Below are 16538 nucleotides of genomic sequence, written 5' to 3'. Positions count from 1 at the left end.
TATTTTAAAATAGTATACAGACTGGAGATGATTCAGAGAACAAAAGAGACAAACATCTTGTAATCTGTAATACATGGGGAAAGTTTGAAAGAAATTTGTGTTTTATTTTTAATCATCCTCATTCACCCACCAGTATTATCAGTTAAATGTTTAGTCTCTTCAGTAGCATGTGACACAATTAGGATTGCTACCTTTTTGTTTGGCAGAGTTCCTGTGTGTCTTCTGGCAGAGTTCCAGTGAAATAGAGAGAAATTGACTGGCATCTCCACACCAATTCTTGTTGCAGAGATGCAGTGGTAGGAAAAAAAAGCCCTGCCTACTGAAGTTCTTATTGTTGCGTTGGCATAACAGCTGTGTCAGGGAGGGAAATGGCAACCTAAAATATAGCTCCTCAAGCACTTCAAAGAACTGAAGATTTAAAAAAAGACAAAGGAAATTGTAGTAGTTTATTCTTCCTTTTAGTTGGTTCATAGTGTCTAAATCTATGATAATCATTCTCAAAATCACTTCCAAAGAGCACAACTTAACTTAAAACACTAAATATTGACTTCATTCCGTTTCACTTTAAATAGAATTGGCATGGTTCTTGTCTTTATGGTACATTGTCACAGGTACAGATAATCTTATATCCTTTTGGCATGAGAACAGAGACTTTTGGCTTTTTGGCTCTGACACAGTGGAATACTAAATGCCAAATAAATCAAAGCCAAATATTTTTAAAAAGTTTTAAGAGCTCTTGTGAATTGAGGCAACTAAAATCGTCCTATTGATGGGAGATTATCTCATAATGTTTAAAATATCTAAAATGTGAATAAATTCAAGACTTTTGATTTCAAAGAGAGAGCAAACTGCTAGTGGCACTTGTGCATGCTGTTCGTAGTCTGCTAATAGTTCACCTGCCTTTAATTTGCAGAAGTCCTTTAATTGCAAAGGAAAGTGAATTGTGAATCCACACTAAAAAAAAAGTGTGACTTTGCATTTGAGTCAAACTTTTCCTTGTTTTCATTTTGGCCAGCAAGAAATAATCAGAGTCTAGAAGTAAATCTCCTCTTAATTTTCATAACTAGAATTACCAGGATACTTGAAAGTTGGGTGAAAATTAATCTTACATCCTTCTGATGTTGGGTTTTTGGCAGTAGCAGCCAGTGATGTAGGGTTTCTGGAAATATGTGAATTGAAAAAAATTCTGCTTGCATAGGAAACTTTTCAGTTTGTATCTTTTTCCTGTGCAAATTAAATTCATTTCCATAAGTTTGAGTTTATCTCCAGAAAATGTTCTGATGCTCTAGGCACATGTGGGAAGCTTGTGGGTCTCCAGAAGTTTTGACCTACAACTCCCATGATCCCTCACCATTAGCTATGCTGGTTAGAGTTGATGGGAACCATAGACCAAAACATCTGGAGTTCCACAGGTTGCCCACTCCTGCCCTCGAGAGAATTTATCAAGTTATTTTACTGGTATTTAGTAAACAAAGCTTTTAAAAGGTTGTTGTTATTATTATTATTTATTGCATTTCTATACCGCCCAACAGCCGAAGCTCCCTGGGCAGTTCACGAAAAAGGTTGTTGTTGTTGTTGATGATGATGATGAAGATAATAATAATAATAATAATAATGATGTCTCAACACAAGTATTTGCCTTGAAATATTTGAGAGGGAACAAATAAAGTACACTTAAGCTGATCTAAATGTTATGCTATGGAGAAATGTTTATTGGAATACTTGTAAAAATTTAAAAACAATAGTATCATATGCTTCTCTTACATTGATTAAATTTGAGGAAACCCCCCACCAAAGGTACTAAAAACTGTTGACTCATTAATTTTAGCAACCCGAAGAAATGTGCATGATATTGCTGACAGCCACTCTGTTTCAGCAGAGTTCAGCACCCTCCATGAACGTTATCCAAGCATCTTCAGTTTTTCTCTGAGATACAGATGTATTTCAATGATATATATGTCTTCTCTCATATACTTGCTAAAACACTCATTACAACTTTGAAACTGCCAACCTTGCCTAATATTGTATTTGCAATTGGTATACATTCATTTTTACTAATGAACTTATGAGCTGAGTTTTTTTCCACAGAAAAATAACACACTGGAAAAATTCCCATTTTTGAAAAATAAATAAAAATCACCTCGCATCTCTGCTAGCAGCACTTCCTTTTCTCTCTGGCAAGTACTAATATTTCCAGATCTCTGTGAAGCAATAATTGGTAGGAAAATCCTACTTAGCCCTTAGCTGTAGATAATTATTTGCATGCCACATTAATTTATTTAATGTGACTCTGTTCAGATGACATGCTTAAACCATGGTGATAAAGCATTTTGAGCTAAACATGGCTTAGTGTGTCATGTGAACCATTCCTACCCATGATGGTTACATAACCACAGTTTAACCATGCTTCGTAACTATTTACTGCAAAATTGTTAACGGCCGTACCATGGTTTAGCATGTTGTCTGAACAGGCCCTTTGTGTAAGACACTACATTTCTTGAGGGTTTAAAATTTGAATTGGTTGGAATGTCCAAAAGCTGCAAAGGATACTGATTTCAATTTTAAGAATTGAGTTGCTAGATTATACGTCTGCTTTGAGTGTAGTGATAGTTTTTTTTCTTACTAACCCACAAATCAATCTCCATTCACAACTATGTTTGGAATATGGAGGATGTACAAAGTACAGTTAAAATTATTTTGAAGGTGAAACACATGTAAACACGTGCTTATACTTTGGATGTTGGAAGTCATACTTTGCTGCAAAGATACTTGGAAGTTGGGCAGAGCTTTATCTTGCATCCTTCCTGTGTTGACTTTTTGGCACTTCCTTTCGCTCTGCCAAGTTTTGAGTCCAAGAAGGACAAAGTGTAGTTTTACTGTAGGTCTTATTTCTGCCCTCAGTCAGAATTAGTATAGTAGACACTCAACACTGGTAACTCATCCAGTTGGTCTGGAAAACCAAAGTTCCCATTAAGTACCTGATCAACTGCTTCTGCTTCCCTTGGTGTAATCTGAGCAGGGTACCATCTTTTCCTAATTTTGATAAAACAATAATAAAAAAAGAAAATTCTACATATAACACAACCTGTTTTTCAAAGCTGCCCGTCTCCATGCATTAAATTTTCTACCCAATTCCACATTCCCCCCTGGTTCATTGATCTCTCTCATTCCTACAGCTTAATACACCCCTCTCTAAGAAGTATATATAATCTTCCTTCTACAGTCCATTGTGTCTTCCTATACTTTTCTTTCCTACCACCCTTCTCTATAATTTTATTAGCAAAAATTAATGTGGGTAGTCATATTAGTCCATTAGAAAAGAAAATCCAAGTAGCAACAATATAATGTCTTCGATTCCTAAATAGTACTAATAAAGCAGTAAGCTAGCTTCTTGGATTTCATACAACATGTCCTCAGGGTCAATGCTTTTTTTAAAAAAGAGATAAAGTTTTGCTATTGGAGGGCATGGCAAAAATCCTGCTACAGTATCACAGTGGAGATTCAGGATGCTGTGAGTGAGTTTGTGCCTATTACAAAAGATCACAAGTTGAAGCAAAGTAGGAGGAGCCTGTTTTCTCCCCCTTCCTGCCCTTGAAAATATAAAACCCAGCAGTACTTGCATCTGTCTTTAGTACTAATCAGGATTCACAGCTCCCTTGTAAGACAGAGAGCAGAAATAAAGATAAATGCAGTATAGTAGCATAATTTGAGATGAATTTTAGGTAATACAACTTGGGTGTAATAGCCAGGTTTATCAAGTCTGCTAGCTAGCTGCATTGATGTAGAAAGAGTGAAAGACAATGTGTAGCACTTTAATAGTGAGGAAGCACAGTTTACCAATTGTATATGAACCCTTCATGCCCAGTATTGCCCTCCCTACCTTGCAGATGATCCACTTGTGGCAAAGCACCTCATTTGCTTGATCGTATGAAGGAGTGGTTTGTCCTTTGAACAGATTGAGACTGCCTTGCAACTCACTCCATATTGAGGAGAGCCATTGAATTTATATCAAGTCATGATGAGAGAGTATAGCTGTCTAATGGAGAGCTAGTTGACTGTATAGCTTCATTCACCCCTTGGGTTATTTGTGGCAGCACATATCAGGTTGGATCAAGAAATGTTATTCTTCATGCAGAAGGCTACCACTTGTGGAATAGGATTTCTCGTGTCCTCCCCTCCACTCTGCCCTCTCTTCATGCTCTCCAAATCTGCTTCAGACACTTGGGGGACTCTCTGGAGCAGATTTGGAGGGCATGCATTCGGGCTGGATGTGGGGGGAAAGAACACAGGAAATGCAATTCTACAAATTGTAGACTTATGCATGCAGGAGAACATTTCTGGAATCAACCCTATAGAACTGTTTGGTAGCCCACATAACTTTCCATGTAGTTACTTAGTGCTTCAGCAAAACATGTCTTTGGTACTTGTCCATAAGCTCACCGGTCTCTGGCATTGCTTGTTAACAAAGGTTGGCCAAGCAGGTATTGTGATCATGACAACAGCCATCCAGCCTAAACTTCAGTTTTCAGTTATTTCTGGGTTGCACATAGGAACCTATTTAGACTGATATTAATATCTTCTCATTGTTAATTTGTTCTTTTCTTCCCCTGATTGCTTTATAAATGGACCAATGGATCCTGAATCCTTGATCTTTTTAGATGTGCCAAGGCTATCAAAAAGTTCTTGGACTGCATAGGTCTAGCGATACGTAGGTCTCAGTATGCATTATTCTTCTTCGTGGTCTCTGTGCATCACACATATGGGCTCTGCGCCTGCGCGAAGCCCCGCTTCGGGAATCTTCTATAGCTAAAAGGCATTTTGGGCGGGAACCCCTCCCCCTCTACTGCGCATATGCAGAGGGGTTCCCGCCCAGATTCCCTCAGTTCTTCTTCGACCGTCTCAGCGACAGCCTCGTCGGGAACTCTCTTAAACAAACAAACAAACAAACAAATAGCTAAGGCTTACCTTTATTTTTCTCTCAACTCTCTCCTTCTTCCTATATATCTTTTCCTAAAAAAAAAAAAAAAAAAAATATATATATTGTAGTTAGAAAAACTTTTCTCTTCACCTTGTTTTTTCCTCATTCGCCCGCATGGGCCCCAAGGCCCCGTTTAAAAAGTGTGGCCGTTGCGGCACGAAGCTGCCCCCGTCCGATGGGCACAATTTTTGTGTAATTTGCCTTGGAGAAGGGCACAAGGTGGATAGTTGTCCCTACTGCCAGGCATTTTCAAAGCTCACAAGACGTCACAGAGCAGACAAACTACGGGCTGAGCTGTGGGAAAGGGCACTCAGGGCGGTAGATAAACCAGCCATGGCACAAGAACAGCCATCCGTGCCTCCAGCTCCCGTCCAGCCGACTGTAAGTCGAGCTGACTGGCCCCGACAAGACGCGCCTGCCACGCCAGGACGCTCACTTGCTGCCCATGTAGCAAAAAAACTGGCAAAGAAGGTCAGAACGCCGAAATCGTCCGACAAATCAAAGACTAAGAAGAAGTCTAAACTTCACCGACACGATGTCGAAAGAAGACACGATATCGAAAAAAGACACGATATCGAAAAAAGACCATTGACTTCAACAGATCCTCCTCTACCATCATCAGCATCGATGACACAAACTATACCTAGACAACCGTCCTCGACAGCCGACCCTGTAACCGTACTTACACCAAGGCAGCCGCCTTCGACAATCGACCCCGTAACCGTAGCCTCGCTGTCGGAAGGGGAAATAAGGGATGCGTCCTCTGTGCGCAGTAGAGACCACCCTCATCAACCAACACAGTTGCCTATTGATCTGCCGGCTTCCGAACATCGTAGATCACAGGATCGTAATCGACCATCGAGTCGATATCGGTCACCAGAATCTGTACAGTCATTTGATTCTCGATATCGTGAACACACCCGCTACTACAAAGATAGACGCCGTTCCAGATCCCCCTTGAGGGACTGGGAAAGGGAGTCTCAATGGTCCTTGCCTCCTAGCCATACCTACAGTTATGCAGACCTGGGGGAATTAGAGGATCGATACCGTCGATCATCCCCTCGACATCGACCATCGACTACGGTATCTGCACTTGAGCCTGCAGCAAATTTAGGCTCAAACCGGTTACCAACGAAAAACAGAACCATACGAAGTCCGCTTCGTCCTACTGAAACGGTAACCCTCGATAATCAACAGTTCGATATTCAAACTATTCAAGTTCAATCGTCGGACCACTCTGTAGAGGACTATTGCTCAGATTCAACACCGGCTCCATCTCCGGCCCCTTCAATACCCTCGCCTGACTCCATAGTTGAGGCACAAGGTGCGGTCTCTCCTTCGGACGGCCTAGGACATTTTGCCGACGTAATCCAAAGGATGGCTCAATCCTTGGGCATTGACACAAGACAAGCATTCGAAAAACCTACCGACATGGTGTTTGAGGCCATCTATACTGAGGCCACTACACCAATAGCCATTCCTTTTCTCTCTACATTAGCAAAGTCAGTGAAAGAGCATTGGAAAGACCCCGCGGCACTTCAACCTTCTTCGAAAAGGCTTGACAACATGTATAGAGTGTTGGAAAAAGATGCACAATTTTTGTTCACGCATCCTCAACCTAATTCGATTATCGTTGAGTCGGCGCAAGGACATTCGCAGAGGACTCATACAGCACCAGTTGATAAGGAAGGAAGGCGGCTTGACCTAATGGGTCGTAGAGCTTACTCCACAGCAGCCCTAAGCCTTAAGATAGCTAACTATCAGGCGACGATGTCAAGGTACCAGCTTTTCTTGTGGGAAAAGATGATGTCCCTCTGTGAAAATCTGGGAGATGATCAGAGGGAATTAGCACGTATATTCCATGCTGAGGCAACTCGGATGGCTCGTCAGCAGATAGCGACAGCCAAACATCAATCTGATTGCGGAGCAAAAGCAATGGTGGGAGCAGTGGCATTGCGTAGACATGCCTGGTTGAGATCGGCGGGTCTATCCCAAGAGGCCAGAACACGCATTGAAAGTCTCCCATTCGACGGATCAGGCCTCTTTAATTCTACTACTGATGAGGCAATGGACACTGTGCAGAAAGCAAGAACGACTGCCAGAAAAATGGGAATTGGGGTAGGACAACAAAACCAATTCTTTAAACCAAGAAAATGGTTTAGACCTGATAACAGAACACCACGATATCAGGCCGACAGGCTACAACAGAGACAATTCCCACCTACACAACAGGGACGAAGACAACTCCCTGCATCTAAGTCCAAGTTCCAACGCCGTAAGCAGGACTACCAACGAAACCGGCGCCTTTGACTTGATGTTTGTACACAACACCATCGCCCCCTTCGGCAACCGTCTATCGATAGCGTTCGACACCTGGTTGAAAATAACAACAGACAACTGGGTTCTCTCGATAGTCGAGAAGGGTTACAATATAGAATTCGATTCCGTACCACCAACAGGTCATCTACGAAGAACTATACCATCGATCCCCTTACGAAAGGAAGTTCAATCGTTGATACAAAAGGGAGCCATAGAACCGGTGCCAAGAGAACAACTGCACCAAGGTTTCTACTCCCGGTACTTCACAGTACCGAAGAGCGATGGAGGAATTCGCCCCATTTTGGACCTAAGGGACGTAAATTATTACATCACACCGAGAAAATTTCGGATGGTCTCCCTCCCAAATATACTACCACTCCTAACGAAACGTTCATGGTTCGCATCCATCGACTTAAAGGATGCGTACTTCCACATAGCAATCCACCCAGACAGTCAACGGTTCCTCCGCTTCATCATCGGAGACCGAGCCTTCCAATATCGCGTGCTGCCCTTCGGCTTATCGACAGCACCGAGAGTATTCACGAAGTGCATTGCCGTGGTGTGCGCCCACCTCAGAAAGTGGGGGATTCAAGTTCACCCCTATATAGACGACTGGCTGGTAGTAGCGGAATCGAAACGTACCCTCCAATACCACATCTCCTTCATTCAGGACCTATTAAGCCAACTAGGCCTACTAATAAATACAGAAAAATCAGTTCTCTCCCCAACCAAAAGAATAAAATATATAGGAGCGATCCTAGACTCCACCACCACCAGAGCATACTTACCCATAGAAAGAGCGACTTCCATAGCAACCCTAACAAATCGGGTAAGGAAACAACAAATCGTAACAGCTCACACAGTGCAGAGATTGCTGGGGCTAATGGCGTCAACCACCATGGTGCTTTCCCTCGCAAAACTAAAGATGAGAACCTTGCAAATGTGGTTCATCAAAAACTTCAATCCCTTAAGAAACGCAAGGAGGACTATACTATCTATACCACCAAATGTCATCAAGTCTTTGAAGTGGTGGGAAAGCCTTCACAACCTGACAGAGGGAGTACCCTTCCAGCCCCCCTCTCCGACTGTAGCGATCACAACAGACGCTTCACCGAACGGTTGGGGAGCACATCTCGACTCTCTGCAAGTACAGGGCTCATGGACATCGAAGGAAAAGAAAAGACATATAAACTACCTCGAACTCTTGGCAGTACAGAAAGCCCTCGTAGCATTCGAAAATCACATAATCCACAAACATATACAAGTAATATCCGACAATACAACAACAGTATTCTATCTCAACAAACAAGGGGGAACCAAATCACCCCCTCTAATAAAACTCACCATGCACATCTGGGAAGGGTGCACCCGACGTCAAGTATCCTTAACTGCAGTTCACATCGCAGGGATAGACAATCAGTTAGCGGACGACCTCAGCAGACATGCGTCGCTTGTTCACGAGTGGAGTATTCATCCCACGATCATCGAACAAATCTTTCGAACCTGGGGGAGACCACAAATAGACCTATTTGCCACGCAACACAATGCAATCTGCAAACTCTTCTGCAGCAGGGCAGGGATAGGGAAGAAGTCATTAGGGGATGCATTCCTCTACAAATGGAACCATTCTCTCCTCTATATGTTCCCACCCTTTCCTCTCATAACGAGAATATTGGCCAAGATTGTGCAGGACAATGCGAATTGCATAATTCTGACGCCTTGGTGGCCCAGGCAGAATTGGTTCGCAACGCTACTGAACCGATCTCAAGGCCTTTACTGGAGCCTGCCAACGAGGAAGGATCTACTCTCTCAACACAGGGGCCAAATCCTCCATCCGGACATACATACACTCCACATGACAGCGTGGAGGTTACTTCCCCAATACTGAATGCTGACATGGCCAGGATTCAGGGGGTGTTAGACGCAGCATTAAAACCATCCACGAGACTAAATTACAACAGGAAGTGGGCTGCATTCAGTTCCTTCGCACTAGAAAATAAGTTTCCCCCCAAATCTTGTTCCATTCATCAGGTCCTGTCTTTTTTGTTACAGTTAGTTGACAGGGGTCTGAAGGTTACTTCATTAAAGGTTTACATAGCAGCAATCTCTTTTTTTCACGATTGCGTTGAAGGTTTTAAAGTATTTTCACACCCGACACTCAAACAGTTTTTGAAGGGTGTATTAAACTTAAACCCACCTGTAAGGACATTTTCTCCTTCCTGGAGCCTATCAGTGGTACTGCATGCACTATCGAGACCACCGTTTGAGCCTTTGGCAACCACTGATCTACGCCTTCTTACATTAAAAGTCATTTTCCTAGTAGCGATAACTTCGGCGAGAAGAGCGAGCGAGCTCTGTGCCCTAAGAATTGATGAGCCATACCTTGTTTTCCACCTTGACAAGGTGGTGCTCCGTCCTGACATCCAGTTCCTACCAAAGGTTGTGTCACCTTTTCATGTTAATCAAGACATTATCCTACCAGCGTTCTTCCAATCTCCAACCACTACATTGGAAAAAACTCTCCACTCACTAGATGTGAGAAGAGCTCTTGCTTTTTACAGGGATCGTACCTCCTCATTCCGGAAAACACAACGTTTATTTATTTGTCATGCAGGGGTTAAAAAAGGACAGGCTGTGTCATCGCAAAGACTCTCTGCTTGGCTAGTTCAGTGTATAACCCTGTCATATCAGCTACAAAAGCTGGAACCCCCAAAATCGATCAAGGGGCATTCCACCAGAGCTATCTCTACGTCATCTGCCTTTCATCGTGGTATTACCATCCCAGAAATATGCAAGGCAGCGACATGGGCCCGACCTATGACGTTCGTGTCACATTACAAGCTGGACGTCAGGTCAAGAGCTGACTGCTCTTTTGGCAGAGCAGTTTTGTCATCACTATTTGCCTAAGGACACCAACCCTCCTCCGGTGAGTAAAAGCTTGCTAGTCGCCCATATGTGTGATGCACAGAGACCACGAAGAAGAAGGACAGGTTGCTTACCTGTAACTGTGGTTCTTCGAGTGGTCATCTGTGCAGTCACACAACCCACCCACCTGGCTCCCCTCTTGGTGTCCAACAATTATTACTAATCATTTATCAAGTAGTGTCTTTTAGGTACACCTGAAGGTGTTGAAATTCCTCAGACGAGGCCTCAGGGTCTCAGAAGAACTGAGGGAATCTGGGCGGGAACCCCTCTGCATATGCGCAGTAGAGGGGGAGGGGTTCCCGCCCAAAATGCCTTTTAGCTATAGAAGATTCCCGAAGCGGGGCTTCGCGCAGGCGCAGAGCCCATATGTGTGACTGCACAGATGACCACTCGAAGAACCACAGTTACAGGTAAGCAACCTGTCCTTCTTGAAATGGGACATAATGGTTCAGAGGAAAGCTAAGTTTTGTGTTGCAAATAAATATATTTAAATGCTTAAATATATTGTGCATCTTCTTCAAAGACACAACTGATTTAAACTCTGATGCCTCCATTCCTGAGGTCTACTGCTTGGTTAGATCTGTGCATTACAGCCAAGTCTTAAGTTGATTCCTTTTCGTGACTATAAATAGTTAGTGAGTCATAGACAACTGCTCCCCAGGTTAAGTGTCTGTCAGCTGTAGACCTCTCTTTCTGTCATCTGGTTTTCAGTGATCTTAATAACAGCCTTTCCATGTCAGGTCAGAAAAACTTCACTGCTTGAGGTCTCCTAATTCATCTTTGTTTCAAAAGTCTAACTTGAATTCTCTGAAATTAAGAAAAATTGAGTGGATATGTGCATGGATTAGCTGTGCATTTTTCTGGTTTTTTAACTTAAGACTAGTAAGATGTATTTTCTTTTTCTGGCTAATAAATACTTGGTTTCTCCAAACTAACAGCTTATAAATAGTGAAGAAAATAAAATTATTCAACTGGAAAGCCAGCAATGCTTTTAAGGTAATCCACTTTATATAGCTTTGATTCATCTAAAAATCAAGTTTTCAAAGCAAAACGTAAATAGATGTACTATCAATTACTTGATCCTGCATTTAAATATTGAAAAAGCAAATGTTCGAATATATAAATACCCAAATTAAAGCAAATGGTAATATTTCCACTATCATCCATGTTTGAAGAATAGTAAGAACCTTCATTTTCTCTCAGCAGTGAAAGTTCAGTGTGCAATCTGGAGAGAGAGAAGGCAGTGCTTAAAGTTCATTTTGAATTAGGCCATTTTAACCACTTGGTTGTGTCTCAAAATGAAGGGCTGATTTTACTCCAGTCTTAACTGAACAAGTGGTCAACTAGCAGGAAGAGTTAGGAATTAAAGATGAAAGGGTTGAAATATGCAAGCAAAGCTCTTGAAGGCTAACAAATGAGTGTGGAATTATGTGTCTTCGATGGCCTAGTTAATAACTTTATCAAAAAAATTCTAGAAATATCTATAACTCACTGATAGAGTATGTGTGCTGGATTTCTTACAGACATGTACGGTTGAGGCTGAGAGGCAAGTAGTGTACCCAAGTACAAGGCAGAGGGAGAGTATGAGGACCAACCACCCCACAAAAAAACCACTTTTTTGAAACGACAGTTTTCTACTTCAACAGAACACCCATTCCCACTCCCAGTTGTTTTGCTTCACATTCCCCCTACCCCCCAGAGAGGGCTTCCCTTCTGGTCATCCCCATTTTCTGCTCAACTACTCAGGTGCCAGTCTCAGCCTAAAATGGTACATAGAGTTGAAAGAGGAGAGTGGGACGAGCAAAATTTTGGCCATTTCCTCTGTTACCTCTTGTACTATTCCATCCTGAGACTAGTAGTTTAGGTGGCAATCTCAACCTGGGGAAGTACATAGAGCATAGGGATCATAGAATCATAGAATAGCAGAGCTGGAAGGGGCCTACAAGGCCATCGAGTCCAACCCCCTGCTCAATGCAGGAATCCACCCTAAAGCATCCCGGACAGATGGTTGTCCAGCTGCCTCTTGAAGAGAGAGAGAGAGAGTGTACCTCTCTCACACTTCCTCTATCAGCTCTGTGTTCTTTTCAAGACTGAGATTGCCCCCTGTACATTTCTGAATACAGGGGAAGAAGCACAGAGGCTTTGTAAGTGCCAGGAAAATCTTCATAGATAACATTTCAGCTGCAACAGACATACACACACTGCTAGTTTAATTTTTCTAGGAATCCTGTGTGTATGCTTGTGCATGTAGTTCATAAGAGTTTTAACCAGTGTAGTGTATTGGATATTGTTGGGAGTGGTATCAGTGGCACCTTGGAATGTCGCTGGATTTCCTTGGATGAGCTATAGTGATTGTTTAACCTAATCCTACAGGAGTTGTGAGGATAAACAGGAAATCTCAGCTTTAGACCCTGCATCAAAAAACAAGGCAGTATACATCATGAGACACAAAAATGGGCATATAAGTATAATATATATAAAAACTATACAAAATACAATCACAAAATCAATTAAAAAGCAGCAAAATAATACAGGACAGACTAGCTAGATCAAATGCATGGCCAGCAGAATTTTTTTCACTTTGCACTAACCATTAACCATGCTAGCAGTGACTGATGGGAGTTTGTCCAAAACATTTAGATGGCACCAGGTTGGGGAAGATGGCATTCAGGCAGGATTACTGTAATGCATTCTATGTGGGACCCCCTTTAAAGGCTGTTTGGAAACTTCAACTGGTACAAAATACAGCCACTCAGGTACTTTAGGTGCTCAGTCAGCTCATGTGACTCATATATTATAATTGGCTGCCAGTATGTTTCTGGACCCAATTTAATGTGCTAGTATTGGCCTTTCCAGCTCTAAATAGTTTGGGTATAGGTTAGTCATAGTAATGGTCTTGCCTCCATCTAGACTAGATAAATGTGTGCTCTGATCACAAAGATGCCCTAATCAACTGTCCCCTAGAACAGTTGGTCATAGAACAGATGGAAGGAGACCCTACGCTTAATCCTACGATCTCGTGTGAGATGTCAGTGTTGAATCAATTGGAAATAGCGACCATCATGTATCAGATTTAATTTATATGTAATTCAGAAATTTCCAAGGAAATCCAACAATTCACCAAGTTGTTTTAACTGTTTAATTGTTTTTACTGCTTTTAAATTATATACTGGTTTTAACTTGATTCATGGTTTAATTTGTTTTTAGCTGTGTATATTTATTGTTTTATATTGTATGATTTTATCTGTACACCGCCCTGAGATTCTAGTGATACAGGGTGGGATGCAAATGTTTTAAATAAATAGTCACATTTGACTTCAAAAAAGGAAACTTTTTTAAAATGAGGGAACTGGTAAAAATGAAATTGAAAGGGGAATATCAAGACGGCAGTGTGTGGTTAGTGAAGGTGGTTAAACTATGGTTATATAGCCACCATGGTTGGGGAAAACACCCTACACATGACAAAATGCTTAACCATCATGGCTTAGCATGTTGTCTGAACAGGCCCATGGTGTTCTAGAGTTTAGGGTTGTATGAATGAGAGTAGATTTTAGATTCCTATTAGAGTGTGGTGCTTCAGCATCAAGGGCAGGTTTACTACAAGTGCTTTGAAGAAATTGCTTTGGGATTTTCACTGCATATGTATGTTATTAAAAATGAACTGAAGATGTAGTTTGGCTTTGGGTGTGTGAGTGTTTGAAGAAGATATCATCTTTAAGCATAGTTCCATGTCTTTCTGAAAGACTAGCAGAATTATCCATCATAAACAAATATTTGCATACTTCTCACTTGCTAAATTAATATACATTGCAAAATTCAACTTTTCTTGGTATATATCCTGGATTAATTTGCAGATTTTTCACTTTTTTAATTCAAGCACAGTTTTGTCTGCGTGAAAGGTCAAGTGACTAGATGATATTAGAAGCTTACTCATGGAGACATAGGAAAACGTATGCTAGAGAATGAATGAGATACTGAATGCGAAGTCATGAATTTCCTGGGTTCTACATCCCGTGGAGACCTAGTGTGCTTGTTCTTGCCTTCTCATCTTGCATGTTGTAACTAAATTTCAGAATGCCTGAAAGGGGCTAAGGGATTGTTAGAATGTGATCCCAGTGGAAAAAGTGGAGGTGCTGGATGAGTGAATATGAGCTATGGTAAAAGGCATATAGTATTTAAAAGGGAGGAATGCATGGTGTAGAGGTTGATTCTGCTTATATGAAAAGGTATCTGTCTTAGCAGATTGGAGACCAGGAGATGCCAAGGACCCATAGTCCATTGGAAGATTGATCTAGCATTTTCACAAATACCAGAAAAAGATATCCTATTCCCAAAAAGAAGAAGAGTCCTTCTTCTTGATCATTCCAGAGGGCAGGACACGGAATAATGGGCTCAAGTTACAGGAACCCAGATTCTGGCTGGACATCAGGAAAAACTTCCTAACTGTTAGAGCAGTACGACAATGGAACCAGTTACCTAGGGAGGTTGTGGGCTCTCCCACACTTAGAGGCATGCAAGAGGCAGCTGGACAACCATCGGTCAGGTATGCTTTAGGGTGGATTCCTGCATTGAGCAGGGGGTTGGACTCAATGGCCTTATAGCCCCCCTCCATCTCTACTATTCTATGATTCCTTAGAGGAATCCAACTGTTAAAACACGCAAGGAGGGGGAAGGCAAGAACGAGCACGCGAGCTTATTCCCCCTCTATTCCCATTCTCGTTGCCTTCATGTTCAGGGCGAAATGTCTGAAGAAGGGAGCTGTCTGTGGAAGCTCTCCATGTGATGTAGAACCTTGGAAATTCATGACTTCATGGTCAGATTCCTCCCCCCCCACCCAGCCAAAAAAAAAAAAATCTTCTAGTGACCCAAGCTAATCAAGAGCACACAAGTAATCTGAACCTTTAAGGCCAACAAACATTGCCTTTTGAGAAAGAGTTCATGCTTGAAATGCATCTGACACTTGGAGTTAGTCAAATGATTCTATAAGTAAAATATTTTTCAGCACCTAAGAGGTTTACATCTTTCCTTTTGTTTGTTTTGTTTTGTTACCAGACTTATCTGGGTGCCCTGTGTATTTCTAGTACATTTAAAAAGTGTGCCACTCAAATTGAACAATTCTGTATAATTAAAGATGTAATATAAATGTAGTAATAACGTGTTTCAACATGTATGATATGCACTTTTTCATTTTGAGCTACCTTGCATTTACACATTGTGTGTATAAATTGATTTAATTTGTTATGACGCCTTAAAAAAGACTCCATCGTACATGTGCTTTCTCATTTCAGGGAAATGAGGCAAGCTACCCACTGGAAATGTGTTCGCACTGTAAGTTCAAACTTTAATTACACAATTTAGTAGGGAAAATGTGTATTTAAATACTTTATACTGGAGAATTGTAATATCTTCAACATTCCATCATTTATCATTTCATATTTGTAAAAAATGATGATTTGATAGAATATCTTATCTCCTGTACAAAACTCTGTTTAAATTCTCATATGCCTCCTTACTGCAAACACCAGGAGTATTTACAGTAGAGACTAATTCAGTGATTAAAAGTACCCACACTGCTTTTTCTGCAAAAAAAAATCTTCATAAATCTGGTACATTATGTAATACTAGTCATTCAGATACCTCCTGTAAAGTCATAGTCCTGAGAATACATCTGTCTCCACGTGAGATTAAGAATGTATATGAAAATTGAAGCTGATAAGAAATGGTCTGTTCTAGAGTTACGTGAGGATAGTTTAATCCTTACATGACCCATGTTTGCTGGGTTTGCCCACCAAAGCAATCCCCGAGTAGGGGCTGGATATGTAAAATGGCAGCTGCAAATGCTACAGCCTCACTGTGGGTTAAATAATAACTCCCGGTGGGCTATCGGCCTGTTCTGGATGGGGTTGCACTCCCTCTGAAGGAGCAGGTGTGTAGCTTGTTCCATACTTTTCACAGGAGGCCCAGGTGGACTCTGTGGCCCAGAGTACTTGGAGTCAGCTTCAGCTGATGTGTCAGCTATGGCCTTTCCTGGACAGGGACAACCTAGCCGCAGTAGTCCATGCGCTGGTAACTTTCTGATTAGACCACTGCAATGCAGTCTACACGGGGCTGCCCTTGAAGACAATTCAGAAGTTGCAGCTAGTGCAAAATGCAGCAGCTAGACTGCTCACTGGAACATCTTATAAAGATCAGATAAGATCAGTCTTAAAAGAATTGCACTGGCTGCCTATATTCTTCCAGTCAGAATTCAAGGTGTTGGCAATAACATTCACAGTCCTAAATCGCTTGGGACCTCGGTACTTAAGAGAGCGCCTTT

At 41.7% G+C, this 16538-nt stretch overlaps 1 protein-coding gene across 1 annotated transcript in view; it reads left to right on the top strand.

Moving 5' to 3' along the window:
- PPP3R1 (protein phosphatase 3 regulatory subunit B, alpha) overlaps window positions 1–16538 on the top strand; it is a 52288-nt gene that overhangs the window by 26496 nt on the left and 9254 nt on the right. Inside the window, exon 2 of the mRNA XM_063116004.1 lies at window positions 15511–15550. Within this exon, the coding sequence (XP_062972074.1) occupies window positions 15511–15550 (40 nt within the window). The remainder of the gene's footprint in view (window positions 1–15510; window positions 15551–16538) is intronic.

This window comes from Elgaria multicarinata, chromosome 2 (genome assembly GCF_023053635.1).
Source record: "Elgaria multicarinata webbii isolate HBS135686 ecotype San Diego chromosome 2, rElgMul1.1.pri, whole genome shotgun sequence".
In the NCBI taxonomy this organism is placed as follows: Eukaryota; Metazoa; Chordata; class Lepidosauria; order Squamata; family Anguidae; genus Elgaria; species Elgaria multicarinata.
The sequence above is the reverse complement of the archived record's forward strand: the minus strand, read 5'-3'. Positions and strand labels throughout refer to the sequence as shown.